General features: G+C 47.3%; 1 protein-coding gene across 4 annotated transcripts in view; it reads left to right on the top strand.

Annotated features, from left to right (window-relative positions):
- Positions 1-1350: 1350 nt before the first annotated feature.
- CASK (calcium/calmodulin dependent serine protein kinase) overlaps positions 1351-23716 on the top strand; it is a 268122-nt gene continuing 245756 nt past the window's right edge. For 2 of the 4 annotated variants that reach the window (XM_066599973.1, XM_066599972.1), the window contains exon 1: positions 1351-1938. In XM_066599973.1, the coding sequence (XP_066456070.1) occupies positions 1880-1938 (59 nt within the window). In that variant the 5' untranslated portion in view covers positions 1351-1879. The remainder of the gene's footprint in view (positions 1939-23716) is intronic. The other 2 variants (XM_066599971.1, XM_066599970.1) reach the window with 1 other exon arrangement.

The following is a 23716-nucleotide window of genomic DNA, read 5'->3' as shown; positions in this document are numbered from 1 at the left end:
AATGGGCGAGACGTACCGAGGGAGAGAGCACCCAAAGATAGAGCATGCTGCGATTTTTTTTTCTTTCCTCGCAGCATCAGTAGAATGGATTTCATATTTGCAGGTGTTTTCTGATACTGCTTGTGTGAATAAGCCCTTACTAAGAGACGTATCACACGTTAACCCTGCGGGGGTCGCCACACTATGGAACCTGTTGCGTTAGAACAATAAGACGGAAGAACTGCTAGAAAGGCACAGGTGTAGTTTCTGTGGTGACTTCTCCGGATCACCCCCATAGTTTACCCTCACCGACAGATGAGGCTTCGACACCCCTTCAGTATCACCTAAATTAAACAATTAGGGCACCTTCACATCTGAGCTTGGGGTTCCACTTTCCTGATCTGTTTGGGGAGCAAGAAGTGGGAATACCTGCGGTCAGACAGACGCAAGCGAACAGCGCCGGACGGACCCCACTGACTAGAACGGGGTCGCCTGCCTGACTTACGCTGAATGCAGCACGTTTTCTTCCGGTATTTTGAGCCAGACCTGCGATGGAACCTGCGACCGGAGAGTCCAACACAGATGTAAACCGGCCTACCTCCTAACGTATGGCGGCTCACACAAACTGAGCGGAATTGCGTATAATACGCAGTAAATGGCGTCAATCAAAGTACATTGATTTCCATTGTTCCGTTCACACTTGCGCATATTTATTGTGAATTACATGCGCAAAAAAAGATCGCAGCAGGTTCTATCTTGCCGCCCGTTACATGCATACAGCCCGATTGTTTTCCATAGGTGCGTCCTAGAATTACATTGCGTATATGCGGTGGTGGGGTTTTTTTTACGTATGGTAGGAAGCATGGAAAATATTTTTTTTAAAAAACAAACAAAAACAAGCAGCCGATGCAGGACAGCGCAAGATACGCTGTTCATGCGCAGGAAAAAAACGTAACAATGCGCCGTTCCGTATATTGCTAAACCTTGCAGTTTCCAGGCGGCGTATTAACGTAGGGACTAGCGCACTTTGCTCCCTACCACGGCGGTTGGCTCCGGAGAGCATCCTCCCATCCACTAGTATTTGGACAAGCCCCGCACTTCCCATGTGGTAAGCGCCGTGCCCATAGGAGCCCGCACCGCCACTCTCCTGCCAGTAGGGGGCCATTGGCTCCTCACCCAGCGGCTCCCTATTGGGGAGCAGGACGGCGCTGCCGGACAGGAACTCCAAGAGGAGAACCAGCAGCCAGGGAGATAGTCGGTGTGGGAAGCGGCGGCGCCTTACGGCTCCCTGGCTCCGTGCCTCCCTCAGCCCTCCCCGCCGTGCACGGACTACGTAGGCGCGCTTCACGTCCACCTCAAGCGGCCCGCGGGAGCGCGAAGGAGCCATCCCGTCCCAATTGGGAGAACGAAGGAGATGTGGAGAAGGCGTGCGCGCCCCCCGACGTCACCGACGTCATGAGCCGCCGCGCGAACGCGCACGGTCCTGCCTCCTCCTAATATCAGCTGAGGGGGAAAGAAGCAAGGCGCGCTCCCGCCTCAGGTTTGAAATGTGGGGCACGGTTACCTCTGGAACGGACACCGCCATTTAAAAAAAAAGAAAAAAAAAACCCGGGGGCGCGCTGCTCGTGGACGGCGGCAGCTCGAGGCGCGGTCTCTGTCCAGTGTGTCTCGGCGCCGGGAGGCGCTCGGTTTCCCAGGGATGGCGGAACGCTGGTTGAGCGGCGGCCCTGAGATGTAGAGCGGCCGCCTGCCGCGGTCCATTGATGAAAGGGGAGCGCCGGGTGTCACCTTCGTCTGCCTCGGTGTGGTTGTGACTAGGATTTGTGCAGCCATCCTCCGCTCGGGACCTAATCTACCTCGTCGGTCCAGTCCTGTCATCGGAGATCTCCCCCTCAGGACCATGGCCGACGACGACGTGCTGTTTGAGGATGTGTATGAGCTGTGCGAGGTGATCGGGAAGTAAGTTGTGCCTATATATATCTATGGATGCCTGCTGCACAATGCCCACTGCCATCCCCAGCTGCTGGGCGATCCCTGGGCATGTTGCAGTGCCGGATTACCTGTGTGCCCATCCGCCCTGTTCACACCAGTGATGATTGTGCATTAGAGGGATGCCACCATATGGCTTTCATGTGAGGCGGGACAAACCCAGATATTTCATTATTTTTTATTCCATCCTTGAGAAATGGGGAGTCTGCTGCCATCTGGGCAGAGTTGGGTCTCTCCTTTCTTTTAAGATGGCTTTCCTTCCTCCAAGGGTCCTAAAGGTTTTGACAGATGCGATCAGAGGGCATTGCAGGGCTGGCATTGTCTGTGGCGTGGAGATGGGCTTGTGGCATCTGCATGTTGCAGCCCGGCTTTTTTTTTTTTTTTTGCAGAGTAATTCTTGAAAAGCGATTTCCTTTTTCAAGTTATTGGAAGTAAGAGGTGGTCGTCAGCCGTTAACACCGCCCACTGCTTCCACGGATGCCAGTGTGTACAGGGTGCGAGCTCATGGAGTGTGGGAAGAGGGCTGCCTGGGGTGGATGGCAGAGGGGAGCTGCTGGAGGACAACTTGATACATTGTCATTCCAATTGGTGACAAGATAGCAGTTGGTACATTGTCTGTCTATATGTAGCTTTGTAACGCTACACACGTGTGTAACACAATACTACGACCCACAATGTATAACTCTGCATAGCAAAATAGTCAAAAAATATCCTATTTGGATAAATACTGTAGATTGGGTGTATTGTCACCTTACAGATTTGCGCGTAGTGTTTGCGCTTGTTAGTAGTGATTTTAAAAGCAAGGCCGACAGCCTATAAAATATTCATAGATTTCATGAATATGTACACAAACGTTTCTGAGCGTTCCTAGTAATGGTTTTGTGATTGAGGAGGTCGACACTTTTTTTTTTTCCTTCTTCTTCTTCCCCGGACTTCCTGTATGGTCTACCATTGAAGAGTTTTCTAAGGACGGGTTTGTGAAAACAGTCTGGTTATCCGCTGTCTCTTCGGGACAAATCTATGAATGATGATCTGGACACAGCAGTTGTGTCAGCAAGATCAGTTGTAGTGAATGTAACCGTTTGTGACACGACACATAAAGCACTGTAGACTATTATTAAAGCGACCCTAGTCGTCCTGAGGCGTCGGTGGTGGCATATTATCTGCCCCCACTGATCTGCTGGCTCCAAGTGCTGTTTTGGGGCATTCAAGATGGACAAAGCAATCTTCACTACCTAAGGCCTCATGTCCACAGGCGGATTGGATGCAGATTTCCGCAGTGGGAGACGTGGAAACCATTTGCAGGAGATCGCGGATGTAATGGTTTTTCCGGATGGATACACTGCGGATCATCCGTGTGGGGAAAAATCCACAACCCCACCTCCCAGCTTTTCACAACCTCCCTAATTGATCTTAACCTGCAAATCCGCAGTGCGTATGCAGTTGTATTTGCGTATGCACAGCAGATCATCCGCACCCATTGACATCTATTGAGCCCGTCTGCATGGAATCCGCACTAAAACGGAGCATCCTGAGATTTGTTTTCCGCACCAAACAGTCCGCAAATCAAATCCGCATGCTTAAATTCAGTTGCGGATGCCAATGCAACCCTATGGGCACTTTGAATTGCGGATCTTCTGCAAATCAAATCCGCCCGTGGACACGAGTCCTAAGGTTGTATTTGTACATGCAGAGAACAGAACCCGTTGACTTTAATGTTGGTTCACATGCGTGCATTTTTACTGCGTATTTCGGTAGCGCAAAAAAAAATGCAGCATGCTCTTTTCTTGTGCATTTGCGCACCAATAGTGTCCATAGAAGTCAATGGGCATGTGCAAAATGCGCTAGGAGATGCGTGAAACACTATGCAATTGCACAAGAAAAAAGAACACATGTGGAACTCAGTCTTGTGTGCTGAAAAAGTGCAGTAAAATACGCCAATGTGGATGCAATAACATTGCTCATTCCGGAAGAACAGTAAGCTCATGCGGGTGCAAATACACATGCGCTTGTGTGAAGCCAGCCTAATCCGCACACTGCATTGCTAGTGTTAAATTACCATTGCACTATATCTACTTCCTGATTGGCCAGAGCTGCTCATGTGATCGGCACAGACCATTCAGCAGTACAGTGTGTATTGGGCAGCCAGAAAGCTGCTGCTGCCATCTTGGACAGCCCAAATGCAAAAAGTGGATCAGAGGGGTGGCAGAGAAGAACTGCAGGTTGTATACCTCCTGCCCCCAAACCAGAGGGCTGATTTTAAGAATGGGCTATCAATAATGAAATGGCACCACTGACTGTAATGTGGAGAGAAGGTCCTGTGGGCGCTGCTTAATTGAGCTTTTGTCTAATTGCCTGGAATGTGGTATTGTACAGTATGACATACGATGCTTGTAGAAGTGGAGATGATGCAGGATGGGGATAGTTGTCCTGTTTATTGACTCTTTCTTGTCTGACAAGTCTGATAAAATGCTTCAACTGGATTGAAATGCCCCGTGGTGAACCTGGCCTACATATGTCTCAAATCGTATGTTTAACACGGCTACAGGGATGGATTCTGTGGTTTCCTATTCATGCAGTCATGTGAAAAAGAAAATCCTCGCTGTACAGCACCAGAGATAGGATGGTGTGGTCATGTGACTGCATGGGTGTCACCTGGCATGGCCAAAATGTCCTTTTCAAGAAGTGTAAAAAAAAAATAAAAATCAAACTTTGTAATATCCTTCTTTATAAAATGTTCCTCTGTCCCCTGCCAGGCTCTTCAAATAACTGCCGATCATGGCGATTGTTGATGGCGATTGTTGCCGGCAGTGATGATTCACACATTAAGGCCAAATTCACACAGGCATTAGAAAAAACAAAATCTCCCATGTTTTGTCTGCAACAAATGGAGCTTTCTCCCTCCCTGTGCCGTTATGTACGCCATCTCTTTGTCCGGCGACTTATCCTTTCTATATGTTGTCTGTTTTATAGGTCCACCAAATCTGAAACGGGGCCCTAATTTGTAGTTCTGCAACAGATCCGTGACATCCAATCACACCTGGATAGTGCATATTGTGTTTAATTTCATTTTTTCTCATCACCTGAACCGTGTTATTAAACTGATGTGTCAATTGGCCCATTGACTAGTATGGTCTGTGCGCTGTCATTCTAAGCTGCTGTAGACTCCGGCAGCGCCTAGCTGGGAATTGGACGCGTACCGTGTATTCCTCTATTGGCGTGGGAAGAAGCTCTTCAGGTTGTGTTTTTTTTTTTTCCTTTTTGTTTTTAAACTTTTATGGTGAAATGTAATTTTTTTCCCCCTCTATAAATGTGTATATAAATATATAGTACAAGTTTGAATGCTATGCAGGTATACAGTTAGAAAATGATTGGCGGTAGAGCCATGGGGGATTTAACGTACGAGGAGGTCTTGTTGTAAAACACTTACTGCAGATAGTTACATTTTTAAAACTTTGAACGACTCTATAAAGGAGTTTTATGGCTTCAACAAATAAAGCTAATTGTATAAAGAAAGATTTTTCCATTTGGTATACTTTCTGTATGAGCTCCTCACACTTCCCCAGATCATCCCTTCAGTCTTTGACAAGGAGCCTGCAGTGCCTTCTTGAAGTGTCTTGGTCGTGTCACCCGGGTGCGTCACTTGTTTGGAAGAGTTTGACTGCTCGCATGTGGATTTCTGCGTCCGGCTGATCCTTGGAGTTCTGCTGTGACTGCGCTACTATACATGCGGCAGATCCACGTGCGGCTTAGCATCATTCTCATTCAGTAGGTCTAATAAGTAGCATGCTACTTCTGTGGCAAACTTTGTTTTACTGCTCTTCAAACATCCCTACAGAAATTTTCCGTTGCCTTTGAACAGGATTGTGAGGACCTCATTCACATGTTTGGATGCAGATTTAGGATGGATTTCATGCGGATTTTCCACATTGAACTTTGTCAGATCTGACCTGCGTGGACAATGCCAAACTTTACTGCAGCATGTGACTATCAGGACAGAGTCCCCCCCCCCCCCTTAAATCTGATATATTTTATTGAATGCCAGCCTCGTGTTAGGACAGATTTCTAGGCTGACTGTAAACTGCTTTGATGCCACACAGAATTTATAAAATTTTATAACCTTTCATCGTACAATGAATAACTTTTATCTGTTGAAACACCTTTTTAGTATAGTATTAACTAAATGGGAGCAGCGGATCAGTGGAGTGGCAGGCCATGGTGTAGAACAGTGCTGGAAATGTGAGTTTCCGAGGTTACTTCACAGACTGCTCTCAATGGTGCGTTCACATGTAGCGGAGATTTATCCACGGCAAAATCTGCAGGCGCCACCAGGTGGTGGAAGTGGGTGCATCACCTGACCAGCGCCTACAGTGCTTAGTAGTGGTTGACGGGTGAGGGCTACTACATGCACTGCAGTTAGGGGGCTGCTACAAGCTGAGGGGACCAGCAGGCTGAGATCTGCAACCAATTGTGTCCAAATTTGCAACAATGGGGCGGATTTTGATGCAGAAATGCTGCGGATTTTGCTGTGGTAAGTTCTGCTGCAGAAAATGTGCAGCATTTCTACCACAACTGCCGCCATAGAATTTTGCCCCAAAATCTTCAGGGTTAACTGCGGGTTGATGCAGAATTGCAGACCGATTTGAGCCATTTTCAATTCTGCATCAAAATCCGCAGTTATTCCTGTATATTTTGGTGCAGAATTTTCTGCGGATTATGAGCCAATTCCCCTGTGTGAAAGCACCCTAACAGGACGCTGTCAGCTTGTATGGTCCCTATAAACTAAATGAATGGACTTCTAGGAGAAGGGGCTCTGAGTCAGAAGATGCTGCTTTTTACCGCGATTAGTGTGGTGTCCCGAAGCGTTGCGCTACTCGCATTACAACGTTCCTATTGATTTCAATGGGGCCTCGCAGACCTGCGCTCGAATGCTGTAATTTTCGAGCTCTTATCTATTTTATTTTTCAGCATTTTCACATTTTTTAACACTCCTCATCACCCATCACAATGATGGGGTGCATTAAAAAGTGCTGTCAAACACTGTACTACGCGTTCAAAAACGCTGCTCGAAATCGCATAAAATGCCACCGTTTCGAGCAGCGTCTAACTGAACGCATGTGTAAGCGTGGCCTTAGGGCTTGTGACCGTGTTTTTACCGCATGTAGGTTGTACGAACGTGTGCCATGCTGGCAATGCAGTCAATAAGTCAATGGGCTTTTATTGATCCATGCACACCGACATGTGGGCACTGCGTATCGATACGCAAGCTAAATAAATTGCAGCACGTTCTTTCTCTGCGTTCGTAGCAGCATTAGCCCTATACACTTGTATGGGCAGTGTATGATGCGCTGTCCATATGCAAAACAGAACGCATGGCTGCCAAATGTGGAGAGACCCAAAGCGATTTACGCATACGGCCATGCGCCCGAGCCCTTAAGCGGGGCTCACATGGCCGTATGCGGAATCAGCTGTGGGAGGCCTGCTGCGGATTCCAGCTGTGAGCTCGGCCGTGACCCTGCACATGGCCGCGTGACGTATTGCATATGAACACATATGTAGTAGGTCATGCGCAGTACAGATTTCTAAAAAAAATTGTATTTCCTGCGCTGGCGCACAGCGATGACGCGGATACCAGCAGCCGATACGCAATATAATTGCGTAAAGGGTGTGGGTATATCCGCAACCAGAGAGCACAGTTGACTCTATTCAACGAATATCAACGGTAAAATAGAACTTGCTGCATTCTATTTTCCGCAAGCTGATTATGCAATTCTGACTTAGTTAGGACTCGTAATCTAAATTCCAAATAGCCTATTAGTTTTTTGGAATGCGGAAGTAGACCAGAGTCCCCAGAAGACACCCGTGTGACCACAGGGAGAACTTACAAACTTGCCCTTGGTTAAATTCAAACCCAAGACCCCAGTGCTGTAAGGCAACCATGCTAAGCACTGAGCAGAACAGCCTATCAGAGCCATGATTGGCTGTGATTGGTTTTTCATTCCTCAGCCAATCAGAGGCAGTGTTACTGGAGGCGGGGATTTTCCAATCCCTGACCAGAAGAGATGACTGCCAATCACTCAGCCAATCAGCACCTGTGGGTGTCACCTACCCGTCCCCTGCATCGCAACCTGGCTATGCCCATGTCTTCACCAGTACATCTGTTGGAGACAAGATGCAGCATTAGCGGGCTCGTGTCCATGACTGTATGCGTAAAACGCTGCGGGTCTCTTCTCGCGGTGATATCGCTGTCGCCCTTGTGACAGAGGCCTAATACTTTCATCCTCAGACTCAGTGGGTCGGTATTAGTGTATCTTGACGCCACCAGGAAGGTGACGCCCCCTGTACCTGATTGGCTGAACATCAGGCTGCCAAATAGGTCCCGGAAGCCCACTAAAATAAGCGTTAACATGCTTTCCTGTGGCCCGTCGTGCAAACTGGCAGGCTGCCTGACAGTTGCAGCACAGAGGTTAAATGGTGTTGAAGCGCTTACTACTGAGCCGGCATTGGCGCTTCACAAGCGGCACCCACATGCGATGTGAGTTGAACAGAGCGGCGGTAGCAGAGAGGCGACAGGACCGGGGGGGGGGGGGGGGGGGGGAAGAGATATTATGCGCCGGCTGCGGAGTGCAGGAGCACACAACGCCCGCCTTCCACCCCCACCTGATGCGGCTTTCCCGGTCGCGGACCACAAGCGCAGAGGGCCGCAGCTGTCAGCAATGTAGCACACGGCATGGATGTCACAGTAACGCCGGCGGGGCACACGGAGCTCAGACAGGGGGACATGAGCCTTTAAGTACAGCGCTGTAGCCCGCATTGTGAGCGGGGAACAGAACATAGCCTATTTCGCTGAGCCCCGCCACCTTCTGCTACTAATCCAGGGTACTAGCACCTTCAGCTCTTGAGCCAATCCAAAGATAGGGTTGTGAGGGGGCGTTCCTCCTCTCAAACCACTAGCTTCAGGTGGCGTCAAGATACACTAATACCCAGTGGGTCACCTACTTTCAGACCATAAGCTTAGCTTATAGGGCTAAAAGTAGGTGACAGTCTCTTTTAAAGGGAATGTCCAGTTGTAAACTAGTAATGGCCAATCATAAGAACAGGACATCAATAGTAGATCAGCAATAATCTGCCACCAGAGATCCATGCCAATCAGTTGTAATCTGGGCTGGTGTGCTTATGCACTGAGCTGATTTCTGCAGGAATCCGACAGCTCTGTTCCCACTGCAGTGGCCAGGCTTGGTATTGCCGGCATTAAGGTGAATGGGAACTTGTCCTGCAATTCCAAACCTGGCTACTGCAGTGTAAACAGAACTGCTTGCTTCCTGCAGAAATCTGCTTAGTTTATAAGCATGAAGGCCTGTTTGCGGCAGACCCCCGTCGATCTACCATTTCTGCTCTGGTTTTGGAGCAGAGAAACTGAATGAAAACGGAAATAAATTGATCCGTTCCCCCCCCCCCCCCCCCACACAATTATTTTGAAAGGGGTTTTTTTCCTAGAAAACTGAAAGCAAAGACAAAGTTTATTTCCCTTTTAATTCTGCTCCAAAAACAGAGCAGAGATGGAATGATGACTGAAGCCCGAGCGCTGGTGTGAAATGAGCCTTTGAGAATTATCGGATGTCATTGGTTCCAACTCCACTTAGTGGTTTAAAGGGCTTATGGGGAATAATTTGAACTAATGTGAATATCATTGCTTACATCATGTAGTGTATTCTGTTTATAACAGAAGCCGCATGGCTGCGCCGGATCCGTCCTACAACACAGGTCGGCGGCATGTGACAGACTGCATAGGCTTGTGGCCCTTTTACACAGAATGATTAGTGTTCAAATCGTGCGAAGATGAGCAATAACGTGACCGTCCATCGGATGCAGGCGTAAAAATCCTCATTCATCGTCTGCCGGTCCGTTTGTGTAAACGGTGATCGTTCAGTCTTTCCCAGCCATGCCCAAGCATTTACAGACTCCGGCAGACCAACGATGGACTGAGGAGCTGAATGACAAAAATGCCAAAAGATGGCTTTATCTGCGTGTAAAAGAACATTTGAAAGAAAACTGGTCATTCCAACGATTGCTCCGTGTAGAGGACCCTGATAATCTCTGCATGTTATGCTATTTTTGACATCAAGTGACGTTTTATGCGCAAGTGTGAACCTAGCCTTATGGCCCAATTGCATGTGACGGCTGTCGCTCAAACGAATGGAAGTGAGCGATTATCGTAACGTCTACACGTGAGTGAACGACTGAATGACTAACGAGAATCCTCCACTTCTGGGCAGTCGTACGTTTTCAGCCGGCATAAAAATCATTGGTGGCTTGTTCACCTCTTATTCAGGGTTTCACATAGAATGTGAGCACTGAACTAAGAGTGAACGATTCTCAACGATGAGCTGCTGGTCTAACTGGGCCGTGCGAGCGAGTCAGTGAGGACGGCACTCCTTCAAATGGTAATCTGCCCGAGTAAAAGGGGCATTACCACCGGGATGTGTTTATTAGTGATAATGGTGCAATTCTGGAAAATGTAACTTCTCGTCTGTACTGGCAAAGTAGTTTTGTTTCAGCACTTTGAGTAGAATAATAACAAATTGAAATTCCTCTTCTGAAACCCTTTAAAAGCAGAATAGTTACAGCTGCCACTCACACAGCAATAATTGACTTGTCTCCTTCTACCACTTCCTACTCCGTGATGGCTTAAAGCCAAAGATTGCTTTTTAACAAACCTTTTGTTTTGTGTTCTGAGATTGAACCAGCGCTTCCCCCTGCTGCAGGTAAGGCCAGGCTCACACCAGCGGATTTGAATTGGACACCTGGGCTGGGTTCACAATAGGCAGATTCCGTGCGGAAATCTTGCGGTTTGGCCGCAGCGAAAAACCGCGAGATTAGCAGTGCGTTTGAAGCGGCCTGGCTGCTTGCTTTTCCGTTGCGGCCGGCGCTCCCATAGAAGAGAGTGCGGCCGCAGCGTAAGAAAAAAAATTAACGTGCTGCGGCCGTCGAATCTGCACCACAGCGCTGGCTTTGCCGTGGCAAATTTGCTGTCCCGTGTGGACGAGATTTCTGCGAAATTTTATCCACATGGCTGGCTAATCCTGGGATTAGCGGACATAGGCGGATTTGCCGCGATGAAATTCCGGATGTAATTTCCGCGGCAAATCCGCCCATTGTGAACCCAGCCTTGATGGCACTTCAAATGCACTGATTTTTGCTGTTAGACTCACACTAGCATTTTTTCATTGCATATAGTACATGAGTAAACCCCCCCCCCCCCCCCCCCCAAAAAACGCATGTTCTATTTTACTGTATTACGCGCGATTGATATCTATCCACTATGGGCGCATAAAAAGCGCTGTACATACGCAATTGCATTGCGGCATTTCTACACCATCTCACGAAGTGGAAAAGGTTTAAAAACCAGAGGAAGCACGAGATGTGTGGTCCCTGCTCCATACCATGGTAAACCGCGGCGGGTTATACGCAGTGTTTTACAACACGCTTATGTGAGCCCAGCCTCGATAAAGAACAGCTGAAAGGAAATAAAATTCCCTGCAGTTGCCACTGACACACAGTTATATTTAAAATTAGGTTTTAATTTAAAGTAGTTTTTTTATTTCATTTTTTTTAATGTAATTGTTTGCCACGGCTGACAAAGCTCTAGAAACACTCAAATTTTCACATGGCCAGTAGAACGACACAATGTGCTGCCATGTTTTCCATTGCAGATGCAAAAGAAGAAAAGCTTCATTCCTCCATCATGCAATGATTGACTGCAGTGATCTTTGATGAATTACTGTGGCCAAAACATTGCATGATGGGGGAATGAAGGTTGTTTTTTAAAAAGATTCTCCCCTCCCTGGACAATTGAACCTGTGTATTCTAGGCTGTGGTGACTGCATTTACATTGACATGCACCGTATATGGGAAGCGTGCGGCTTACCTTTGGTTTCTGGTTTTCAGTAGCTTACTCTTCAGCTTTGGCCCCATCCAAGTTTTATTCTTGTCTAGCTTTAGGGTTAATTCACACTAATCAATTGTTTTGCTCACTGAAAACATCCAGCACCCGGACCCATTGAATGAAATTGCTTTAATTTTTTTTGTGCAAAAATAATAAAATAGGACGCTGCTGTTCTCCTTTTTTTTTTTTTTTCCTTTTAGAAAAATAAAAATTGCACGTGTGACTATAACTATATCAGATAATATGCTTTTACTTCTGCCGAAAATGGGACTGAAAAATCACGGGAAATAGTTTGTGTATCTCTCAAATTCTTTCAGAGGTTCAGGCATTGATTTACAGAAAAATAACAAGCCGCATTCAATGGTCTTATAGGAAGGTCCTTAATAACGAGGTGTAAATATCCGTATGTAGTAGATCACAGTAAGACCCAGGCTCACACAAACTGATTTCTATTGTGGAATCAGCAATTGAAGTCACACTCGCAGAAACGAATTATGGCGAGCACAGGAAAAATCGCAGCATGCTTTATTTTGCTACGGATGGGCTGCGGGTCATCGCCTAGCGACGGCGCAGGAAATACAAAGATTTATAAGTTAAAAAAAATTTTAAATCTGTACTGCGCATGACCGATGGTAATCGTCCGCGGTCATCCGCAGCACAGATATAGCAGGTACATGGGGTCGCCAGCTGAGGTCGCAGCCCACTTCCACTGTGGGAACCCGCATGCAGAATTCGTTTGTGTGAGCCCGTCCTAAGGCTGCCCGTCCACCGGCGTTGGGGTATGTCGCAGCGGATCTCCCCTGCAGGAGCCACCGACCAGGAGCAGGAGCCACAGACGGATCTCCGCTGTCAGCCTATCTGACACACAGGCTGACCACAGAGAATCGTGGCAAATCGCAGCATGCTGCATTTTGCCGTCTGCAAGCGGAGAATCGCAGTGTTTCTCCACTCGTGGAAAGGGGGGCTGCGCTCTCCATAGCAACGCTTATTGCCGCGGGGAACGCAATGAAAACCCACCCGTGGACAGGCAACCTTAATGCTGCAACGTTTACATAACCCAAGATGTGAGCAAATGTACAAACGTCAAAGGTTTAAAAAGTCGCAAAAGAGAGGACATCACCGAAAGGCCGGCACACGAGGTCTGTCATTAAGGCTGGGTTCACACAAGGCGGATTTGCCGCGGATTGCCGTTGCATATCCGCACTGCGGCAAAACCGCTGCGTTTGCAGTGCAATGCAGCACAAATGAGATTTGCAAGAAAAGCTGTTCTCACAGGGCGGATTTTTTCCACACAGCCGCAGTGCGGAAATGCAACTGCGGCGCGGTTTTCAAAGATGCAGCATGTCCGTTCTTCTGTCTTTTCCGCAGCGCTTTTTTGTCCATAGACCTCTATGGACGCAGCAAATCCGCCCTCTGTGAACCCTGCCTAAGTGTCAGACTAGTTGTGAAACAACCAAACGGTACATTTAATCTAGCTATAAATATCGAAGTGCAAAATAAAGTAGATTGGCTACAATCACAGAGGCTTATTTAGGCCTCTAGCACACAGGCAGATATTTGCTGTGGAATCCGCGGTTGGCATGCGCAGCAAATATCGCCTGTTACTTCCTACACACGGGTGGAAATCAATTGCTTGCGGAGGAAAAAAAATCGCAGTATGCTCCTTTTGTGTGGGCTCTGCATGGACGGCCTCCATAGAAGTCAATGGAAACCGTTTGACCCGCAGGCAGGTCGCGGATTCCATGTAGTCTAGTAACAGCATGCGGAAAAAATGATTTTGAGAAAAAAATCTGTACTGCGTATGTGTGAGCCGCTGGGTCCATCCAAAGTACAGAAAAGACAATGACCGAGAAAACAAGTGCAAATGCTGCTGCCGCCAGAGCCCGATTCCACATGCGGAATCCGGCTCTGCCGTGTGCAGGAGGCCTTGATAAGTACACGTGCGAGCACTAAAAACAGATGCTACAAAAGAAGTGAAGTCTGTGGTGTGGATGTAAAATAACCATCACACCGCTCCGTAAGGCTATTCTTGGCCTGATATTAGGAAGATGTAAACTACACCTAGCTCTCATCCAACAATGGATGCTGACAGGCCCAACTCATTCGCTGCAGCCGAGAACCATGGGTAGAAATAAATGGGTGAGAAGGCATCGTCTTGTTTAATTACCAAGAAAATACTTAGCTGTGGGTCCGCACTAAAAATACAAAAAAAGCTAGTCTGTAAGTGCATAAAAAATGCAGTAAACACGTGTTTACGTGGTGTTTTTTCTTTTTTTTTTTTCTTTTTTTTATTCCCCCCCTTTGCACACCATTTTCTGTGGGTTGTGAAAAAACTAACATCACTTGTTCCTTGCGTTTTTTGTTGTTTTTTTTTGGGGGGGGGGGGGGGGGGGGGGCATGTAAAGATCTGATGACCCAGCACAGACGTAAAAATTGCACATGCACACGCAGTGAAAATGGTGCATCTTTCGCGGACCAAAATTGCATACGCCCGTGTGACAGAGTCCTAAGATGTGTTACAGAAATTTTGCGTACTCCTGTTGGCACAGATGTCCTTGTGGAGGACTGTAGGGCAGGTATGTGCCGCACAAGAGAGGGATGTGGGTACTCGGTCGCATTGGAATGCAAGTCACCTGCTATGCTTTTCTGGACTGCCCATTTCAGGAACTGCTCCTTGCTCTTTTCTCACTCCCACCGCTTCACAGCAATCTGAGGAACACAGGGAACAGTAGGCTTCTGACGGTTTATTAAGGTTTTGGGAGTTTAGGAGATTATTTTTTTTTCTCTACTTTTCAGGGTGGTCTTCTAAGGGCTCATTCACAGTCTGTGACTATGCAGCATATCCATGGACTAAAAATTGCCTATTCCCTGCTTTGCTTACACAAATAAATGCGCAAGCAAAAAAATCCCCGGACGGACCCATTGTTCTGATGTGCTAATATGCAGTGAGTATGCAGATTTCCTGTGCTCAATGCGTATTTATGCTGGTTAATTCACTTATATGACCTATTCCAGTGTGTAATGAGGACATGCTATGTTTTTTTGTTTGTTTTTTTTTCTTCTCGCGACTGAAAACGACATGGAAAAGTCACAGATGTAAAGAAACCTATTGTATTCAATGGGTCCTACTCTGTGCAGTGAATAGAACCCATGGATTTCAGAGGGTTCATTCACATCTGTATCCTACATTGGATTTTTGATCACATGAAAAATCATTCAGCATGTCCTACTTTCGTCCGTATTGCGCTCCGAAATACGCCATAGAAGTGAATAAGCCAGGTCATCAAAACAATGTGTAGGGGTGAATGCCCACGGACGGATTTCCACCGCGTTTCCCGCGCGTCAATCCGCATCTATCAGGTTCTATTGAACCTAATAGCTTTCTGCCTGCCAATGCTCACATGTGGAATTCTACCGCGGATTTCCGCAGCCGGAAATAAATCGTGGCATGTTCTATTTGTCGCCGATTTACGCCCTGGGAGGTCTCCATTAATATAGCTTTAATGGAGGCCGTGGAATTCCGTGATCACCAGCAGGCACTTTGTTGTTTTTAATCGCAGTACTCCCGCGGCGTAAATCCGCTGACATATCCCGTGACGCTCGTGGGAATGAGCCCCTAAAAAGTTGCATATTTACATCTGGGGTAAAAAAGGGCCAGAATACACAGGGAATAGGCGATTTTCAGTGTGAATAAACTGCTTATTTACGTACCATAATGCACTTCCGCCCATGTGAATGAGCCCTAATTGCACATTGTGACACTGAAATGCTGGCAGTATTCTGCTATTTTCAATTGTGGATTTTAATACATAAGTAGCACATGCAGATCCTGCAGGATATTCTGGTACATGTGAATGAGCGCTGAGGCTTTCTCATCCTACTAATTGCGGTCAGGACCGGAGGGCCTGCGGCCGCAGTGAGTTGTGTTCTTCCCCCTCAGTTCTGCTCAGGACCGGAGGGCCTGCGGCCGCAGTGGGTTGTGGTGTTCCCCCTCAGTTCTGCTCAGGACCGGAGGGCCTGCGGCCGCAGTGGGTTGTGGTGTTCCCCCTCAGTTCTGCTCAAGACCAGAGGGCCTGCGGCCGCAGTAGGTTGTGTTCTCCCCTCCTCAGTTCTGCTCAGGCCCGGAGGGCCTGCGGCCGCAGTTGGTTGTGTTCTTCCCCCTCAGTTCTGCTCAGGACCAGAGGCCCTGCGGCCGCAGTGGGTTGTGTTCTTCCCCCTCAGTTCTGCTCAGGACCGGAGGGCCTGCGGCCGCAGTGGGTTGTGTTCTTCCCCCTCAGTTCTGCTCAGGACCGGAGGGCGTGCGGCCGCAGTGGGTTGTGTTCTTCCCTCCTCAGTTCTGCTCAGGACCGGAGGGCCTGCGGCCGCAGTGGGTTGTGTTCTTCCCTCCTCAGTTCTGCTCAGGACCGGAGGGCCTGCGGCCGCAGTGGGTTGTGTTCTTCCCTCCTCAGTTCTGCTCAGGACCGGAGGGCCTGCGGCCGCAGTGGGTTGTGTTCTTCCCTCCTCAGTTCTGCTCAGGACCGGAGGGCCTGCGGCCGCAGTGGGTTGTGTTCTTCCCTCCTCAGTTCTGCTCAGGACCGGAGGGCCTGCGGCCGCAGTGGGTTGTGTTCTTCCCTCCTCAGTTCTGCTCAGGACCGGAGGGCCTGCGGCCGCAGTGGGTTGTGTTCTTCCCTCCTCAGTTCTGCTCAGGACCGGAGGGCCTGCGGCCGCAGTGGGTTGTGCTCTTCCCTCTCAGTTCTGCTCAGGACCGGAGGGCCTGCGGCCGCAGTGGGTTGTGTGTGTTCCCCCTCAGTTCTGCTCAGGACCAGAGGGCCTGCGGCCGCAGTGGGTTGTGTTCTCCCCTCCTCAGTTCTGCTCAGGACCGGAGGGCCTGCGGCCGCAGTGGGTTGTGTTCTCCCCTCCTCAGTAATGCTCAGGACCGGAGGGCCTGCGGCCGCAGTGGGTTGTGTTTTCCATTCCTCAGTTCTGCTCAGGACCGGAGGGCCTGCGGCCGCAGTGGGTTGTGTTCTTCCCCCTCAGTTCTGCTCAGGACCGGAGGGCCTGCGGCCACAGTGGGTTGTGTTCTCCCCCCTCAGTTCTGTTCAGGACTGGTGCAGAGAAGGGAAACACAACCCCATTCAGGTGAATAGGCTGACTTGTGTTTCTTGCACAGTGAGAGGTCGGGATTTGTGCTGTCAAGTCTCAGTGGGCCTCTGTGGTTTATCTAGTGCTGAAACATCTTAATTTGAGGGCATGGTGGGAGTCTCGGCAGTCAGGCTCCCATCAATGAGACCGCAATGTCATATCCTAACAGGCAAATAAGCAGTGACATTTGTGGGGATTAAAGAATTTCTCAGATGTCTTAATTTTGTTCTAATTGGTTCCAATGTATAACAATTCTATAATCTCTTCTCCCGGCTGTCACCGGTCTTCCCTGTGCTGTACAATTTACAGGCTGTGGTTAGCCTGTGTATGGGATGTGGGCTGCTGCAGCCAGTTAGATTACTGAGCTCTGTGGTTGGCTGCAGCAGCCTGTGACTTACCGCAGCCTGCAAACAGTAAGTCAACCAAACATCTTACAATCAGGGCTCAGATGCACAGCATCTCTCTTGTAGATCAGCATACACGGGTGTGAGCAATGAGCTGCAGGGCTCATGCAAGCAGCGGTATTGCAAATCTATGTGGGAAGATTCTGTACCCTTAGATTACGATGACCCATATCGTCTTGATATATTACATGGATGTTTGTAGTAATGAATTCATGTTGAGAGATAGATGAGATCTATTTATCATTTACAAACCCAATTCTGAGAAAGTTGGGATGCCATGTGAAATATAAAGAGAAAAAGAATGCAATGATTTGGAGATCTCCTCTATTCACAATAGAACATATATTAGGAGGTGAAAGGGAGAACTCTTCCCATTTCATTTAAAAGAAAAATAACTCATTTTTAAATTGATGGCAGCAACACATCTCACAAAAGTTGGGCCAGGCCATGTCTACCGTTGTGTAGCATCACCTCTTCTTTTTACAACAGTCAGCAAGGCCTCCCACACACAGGCGGTTTTTTACAGCGTTTAGCACTGCCTTTTCAGCGCAGCGCTAAACGCGCCCATCATTTCAGTGTGGCTGCTCAGTCAAACGTCAAATTGCAGTATTTTCAACGCTGCGCTTTGATAGTGATGTACGTCCTATCTTCGGGTGTTTAAGCCCCGCGTCAACCATTGAAATAAATGGGCAGCGCCAGCAGCGCTACTGAAAATGCAGTACAACTTAGTGACTTAGTGCTGCATTTTGGGCAGCGCTAGCTGCACTCTCCCTCCACCCCTCCCCCCCCCCCCCCAAGAAAAAGGTTATACTCCCTGATACTTCCGCCGACAGGTCCCTGCCACTGCTTTCCAGGGCCCTGGGCACTTGTCAAAGGATCTTTTGCTAGTGATGGGGTTTGAAGACTCTGTCTCTAGCAAGAGATTGCTCTGATTGGCTAATCCAGCGCTGTTCACAGCCAGCGCTGGATGCACAAATTACAGCCATTTAATGAATAAATGGCTTGCGGCTCAGCCAATCAGAGCAATCTCTTGCTGGAGGCGTGGTCTTGAAACCCCGTTACCAGCAAGAGATGCTCTGCGGGCACAGACAAGTGCCTGGAAGCCTGCAGGGATGGTGGACGGCGCCTACTAGGTGAGGTGGTTTTTTTTTTTTTTTTGCTTTCCCAGCTTCCTTGGCTGCGTTATCAGCTGTGCTGAAAACGCAGCCAAAATGCTGGCATAACGCATGCCAGCGTTGCTGAAATCGCAGTAAACGCAACAGCAGCGTTTACTGCAGACGCCTGTGTGAGGGAGGCCTAAACGTCTGGAAGTGAGGAGATGATTCCTGGAGTTATGGAATATGAATGTTGTCCCATTCTTGTCTGATGGAGGATTCTAGCTGCTCACCAAGGGTCATCTGGATTTTTCCTTTCATAATGCGTGAATGTTTCCTATTGGTGAAGGGTCTGGACTGCAGGCGGTTCAGCACCCGGACTCTTCTGTGAAGCCATGCTGTTGTGATGGATGCAGTATGTGGTTTAGCATTGTCATGCTAAAATATACAAGGCCTTCCCTAAAAGATACATTGTCTTGTTGGGAGCATATAATCTAAAAAGTCTATATACTGCTCAGCATTCATAGTGCCTTTCAACATATCAGGGATGCAGGCCTTTGAACTGTGTGCTGATAACAAGCTCCTGGATGGTACCTCTCCTCTTCAGTCCACAGGACATGGCGTCTATGTGGTTTTCACAAACTTCATATTTTGACTTAACTGACCACAGAACAGTTTTCCATTTTTGCCTTGGTCCATTTTAAATGAGCTCTGTGGATTGCACGTTGAACTGTGTTCACAGATAATGATTTGTGGAAGTATTCCTAAGCCCATGTAGTGATTTGCATTACAGAATCATGCCTGTATTTAATGCAGAAACATCTGAGGACCCGTAGATCTCCATCGTCCAATATTGGCCGTTGGCAATGTCCCTTGTGCACCTCAATTTCTCCAGCTTCTCAAAACCTTATGATTTAGGGCTTATTCAGACGACTGTATATCGGCCGGGTTTTCACGCCCGGACGATATACGGTGTCCCTCTCTGCAGGGGCAGGAGGCTGGAAGAGTCGGGAGCAGTGCTCTGAGTTCCCGCCCCCTCTCCAGTCCTCATCACTATTTGAAATGGGAGGCAGGGGACGGGGGCAGAGCTAAGTTTCTGGACTTGGCTCCAGCCACGCCCTGTCAAGTGCCCATAGCTTATTAAAAGGGCTGTACCACCATTAACTATATTCATTGTATAGATTTAAAAAATGCAATTTATAGTTTTAATAAAAAATAAATGACCCGCTTTGATTTACCTGTAATTCTGCATGACTTTTATAATATAAACTTGGTCTGTTATCCAAATCACAATTCTAGACACCATCTAAACTAATAACTGTCTTTTTATTGACTAAGCATACACAGACCGGGACACAAAGTAAACCTCTGTTAGGATGTTTCATGGATATTTCAAGGATGAAATAATGCACATGTCTATATGAATTTCGATGCAGCTTTGCAAATGGCAAAATCCACGTTAGACATATGGATTTTGGCCCAGAGTTGCCAGTGTCCGTGAAAGCACCCTTAATGACTTCTCCAAGAGCTACTTGGCAATATCTGTTTCTGTTAAAGGGGGTGTCTCGCGGCAAACCTCAAAATTTTACCTTACCCCATTCCCCCTGTCACCCCCCTGGCATAAAATAGCAAATTAAAGCGGTTTTTAAACGATCCGATGAAATAAGGACTTTAAAAAATCTTCTCCCAAAGATGGCCGCCGGTCCTTTCCCAGGGATGCACTGCGGTTTTCTCCCATGGTGCACCGCGGGTCTTCTCCCATTGTGCACCATGGGCTCTGTGCGTTCCATTGCCGATTCCAGCCTCCTGATTGGCTGGAATCTGCACACTTGACGGGGCGGAGCTACGATGACGACGCGGTGACCAGCTCTCCGGCACGAGCGGCCCCATTCACCAGGCAGAAGACCGCACAGCGCAAGCACGTCTAAAAAAGCAAGAAGACGTCAGAATTAGACGGATCCATGGCGACGGGGACGCTAGCAACGGAGCAGGTAAGTGAATAACTTCTGTATGGCTCATAATTAATGCACGATGTATATTACAAAGTGCATTAATATGGCCCTACAGAAGTGCTGAACTCCACTTGCTTTCGCAAGACAACCCCTTTAAGGAGAGGAGAGTGGAAGTGTGGGTTTCATAGGTGCTTTGCCCATAAAATAAAGGCAGATGCCACCTGGTCTGGCTCTCTTCACACCGCTTTTCTAGGTCAGCGCTGGTTCCGTCCTGGTTTCTGTCTTTTATGCAAAAATAAAAATTGCATAATGACGGAACCACAGGCTTCAATAGGTGGGACGGAGACCTCTTTGTTCTGTCTCGCATTGTTTCCACCAGTCTCTGACTTTAAAGCTGGATTAGAAGAGCACCAGTTTTGGCACCTTTCTATCCAGCTAAAAAAAAAATCTGACCATGACAACCTGTTGTGATGCTGCCAATAATACTCCCTGCATATGGCAGAGCCGGATTCCATATGCAGCTCCACCAGCAGCGGTGCCCACACGTACCTGTACCTTCGTTTTCAATCTGTACTATGGATGGTCCGCACAGTGAGCCGTCAGACATGTGCAGTACAGATTTTAAATTTTTTTATTTTTTACAAACGCCTGCTTTTCCTGCATCATCGCCTAACGATGTGATTGCGGAAGGACTGCGGATTGGATGAAAGCAATCAGTGCGAATCTGCACAAAAACGGAGCACACTGCAATTTCTCCTTCACTTGTGGAAATGGCAGCTTGTTTCCATAAGTGTGCAGCAAGAACCGATATATATATATATATATATATATATATATATATATTTTTTTTTTTTTATTCCATAGCATTCTATAGGCGCTGTTTGCCTGGGATCCGCGGTGCAGACGCCCGCCGCGGATTACGCAGTAAATATCCATCTGTGGGCAGGATCCCTAAGAGTTTTCACTCAGGCAAAACTGAGCTTTACTTTGCGCCAAATGAAAAAGAAAAGCCAGGTAACTTGGTTTTAAGTTGCTACCCTAGATCACATTGCACCCTATAGGTCGGGTCACCAACTCTGAGCTGATGTTAACTCCATACACCTTTCTCAGGTCTCCTTAACCCCCTCCCCAGTAGTTTTGGACAAGCTCTGAGTTTTCTGCTGGAAAAGGACAATACAGCTTTGGATGAACAGAACTTGTTCTACTTTAACCCCTTAGGGCCAAGCGCTGTAAATGTACTTTGACCCGGGCTTTAATCCCATCCGATTGCAGCAATATATGGCTCGGGATTAAAGCCTCTGCTCCTGCAATCAAGCAGTAGCATGTTGGGTTGTTAGCTGTTAGTCACAGCTGATAACCCAGAGGAGAAGGGAGAAGCTGTTTTTAACCACTTCTGCCTTCTCCTTTCCCAGGTACATAGTGCTCAAAGAGTGAAAGTGGAAGTGTTTCTTATACTACGCTAGCCGACGATCAAATGACTGCCGGGATCTCCTGGCACAGCAGTGCTGCAGGGTCATAGCAGACCCTGATCAGCTCTGCCAGTGACTATTGTCACTACGTGGGGATCTTTTCCCTATAACTGGGGCTCCTATGGATGTCCCAGCTACAGTGGAAAAGTGTGTAATAGCAAAAAAAAAACACATGTGAATGTCTCCCAAAGGTCTTATATAATGTCATGGAGGACATAGATGGTAAAAAAAATAGTTGCTAAAATAAGTTAAGAAAAAAAATAAATTACTGAATAAAAAATTCATAAAAATGAAAGTGACCCAAAGCTGACACCAATCAAAACATTGGCCATAAGGGCCCTATAATCCGAAACCATACATATTAAATAACAAAATGTCCAAAACCAAGTGAGGAATTCATTCCTATACTTTTATTTAGTATAAATATACTAACTTTAAAAAAAAAACTTTTTTTTTTTTTTTTAAATCTTTTTACCCCCTATAAAACTAAAAAAACAGAAGTCAGTAAAAAAGATATTTCAAAAATAGCTTAATGTCATGGGAAAAAAGCGCTAAATAATAATTTTGATAGCTGAACAAAAAGGGCAGTAAAACCACCACATGGGTAAAATCCCTAAAGAGTCTGGTCCTTAAGGTATAAATAGCCTGGTCTTTAAGTGGCTAAATGGCTTTAGCTCCGGTTCTGTTAGGGCTTCTAACATTGCATTTGGTGTCATTTTAAAGTTTTAGGTGGGGTCGGAAATACTAAAATAAGGATTTGCTCTTCAAATCATACCTCCTACCTCATTAAAGCCCACAGATGCTGCAGTCATTGCTGACCGTGGCATCAGTTTGTTTTTACAGAAAAAAGTTTTCTTTTTTTCCCACTAACAGAAGAATTTTTTAATTTTTAAAAAATTAAAACCAAAAACCACACAAAACTGGTATTGCCACATCCTTAAAGGGGTTGTCCCGCGCCGAAACAGGTTTTTTTTTTTTTAACCCCCCCCCCCCCCCCCCCGTTCGGCGCGAGACAACCCCGATGCAGGGGTTAAAAAAACAACCCGCACAGCGCTTACCTGAATCCCGGCGGTCCAGGGTCTTCATACTTACCTGCTGAAGATGGCCGCCGGGATCCTCTGTCTCCGTGGACCGCAGGGCTTCTGTGCGGTCCATTGCCGATTCCAGCCTCCTGATTGACTGGAATCGGCACGTGACGGGGCGGAGCTACACGGAGCCGGCATTCTACACGAGCGGCCCCATAGAAGACTGCAGAAGACCGGGACTGCGCAAGCGCGGCTAATTTGGCCATCGGAGGGCGAAAATTAGTCGGCTCCATGGGAACGAGGACGCCAGCAACGGAGCAGGTAAGTATAAAACTTTTTATAACTTCTGTATGGCTCATAATTAATGCACAATGTACATTACAAAGTGCATTATTATGGCCATACAGAAGTGTATAGACCCACTTGCTGCCGCGGGACAACCCCTTCAACAACCCATACTCTAAAATATTAATTATTTAAGCATGGAAAATTCCATCAAAAATAAATCCAAAATAGTCATTGTTTTGATCATCCACGTTCCCTATACAGGAATAAAAAAAATATTGTATATGCCTCAATCCTCCTCCATATGGTACCAATTAAAAATTACAAGTTTCCCACAACAGACAAGCCTGATCCAACTGTTGACTGAGAAATAAAAATGCTTTGGTCCTGGAATTTGGGGCCACACAAAGTATTTTTGTTAAAAAAACTAGTACTTAAAGCTAAAATTAGTT

Source organism: Eleutherodactylus coqui, chromosome 4 (assembly GCF_035609145.1).
Source record: "Eleutherodactylus coqui strain aEleCoq1 chromosome 4, aEleCoq1.hap1, whole genome shotgun sequence".
NCBI classification, from domain to species: domain Eukaryota; kingdom Metazoa; phylum Chordata; class Amphibia; order Anura; family Eleutherodactylidae; genus Eleutherodactylus; species Eleutherodactylus coqui.
The sequence above is the reverse complement of the archived record's forward strand: the minus strand, read 5'-3'. Positions and strand labels throughout refer to the sequence as shown.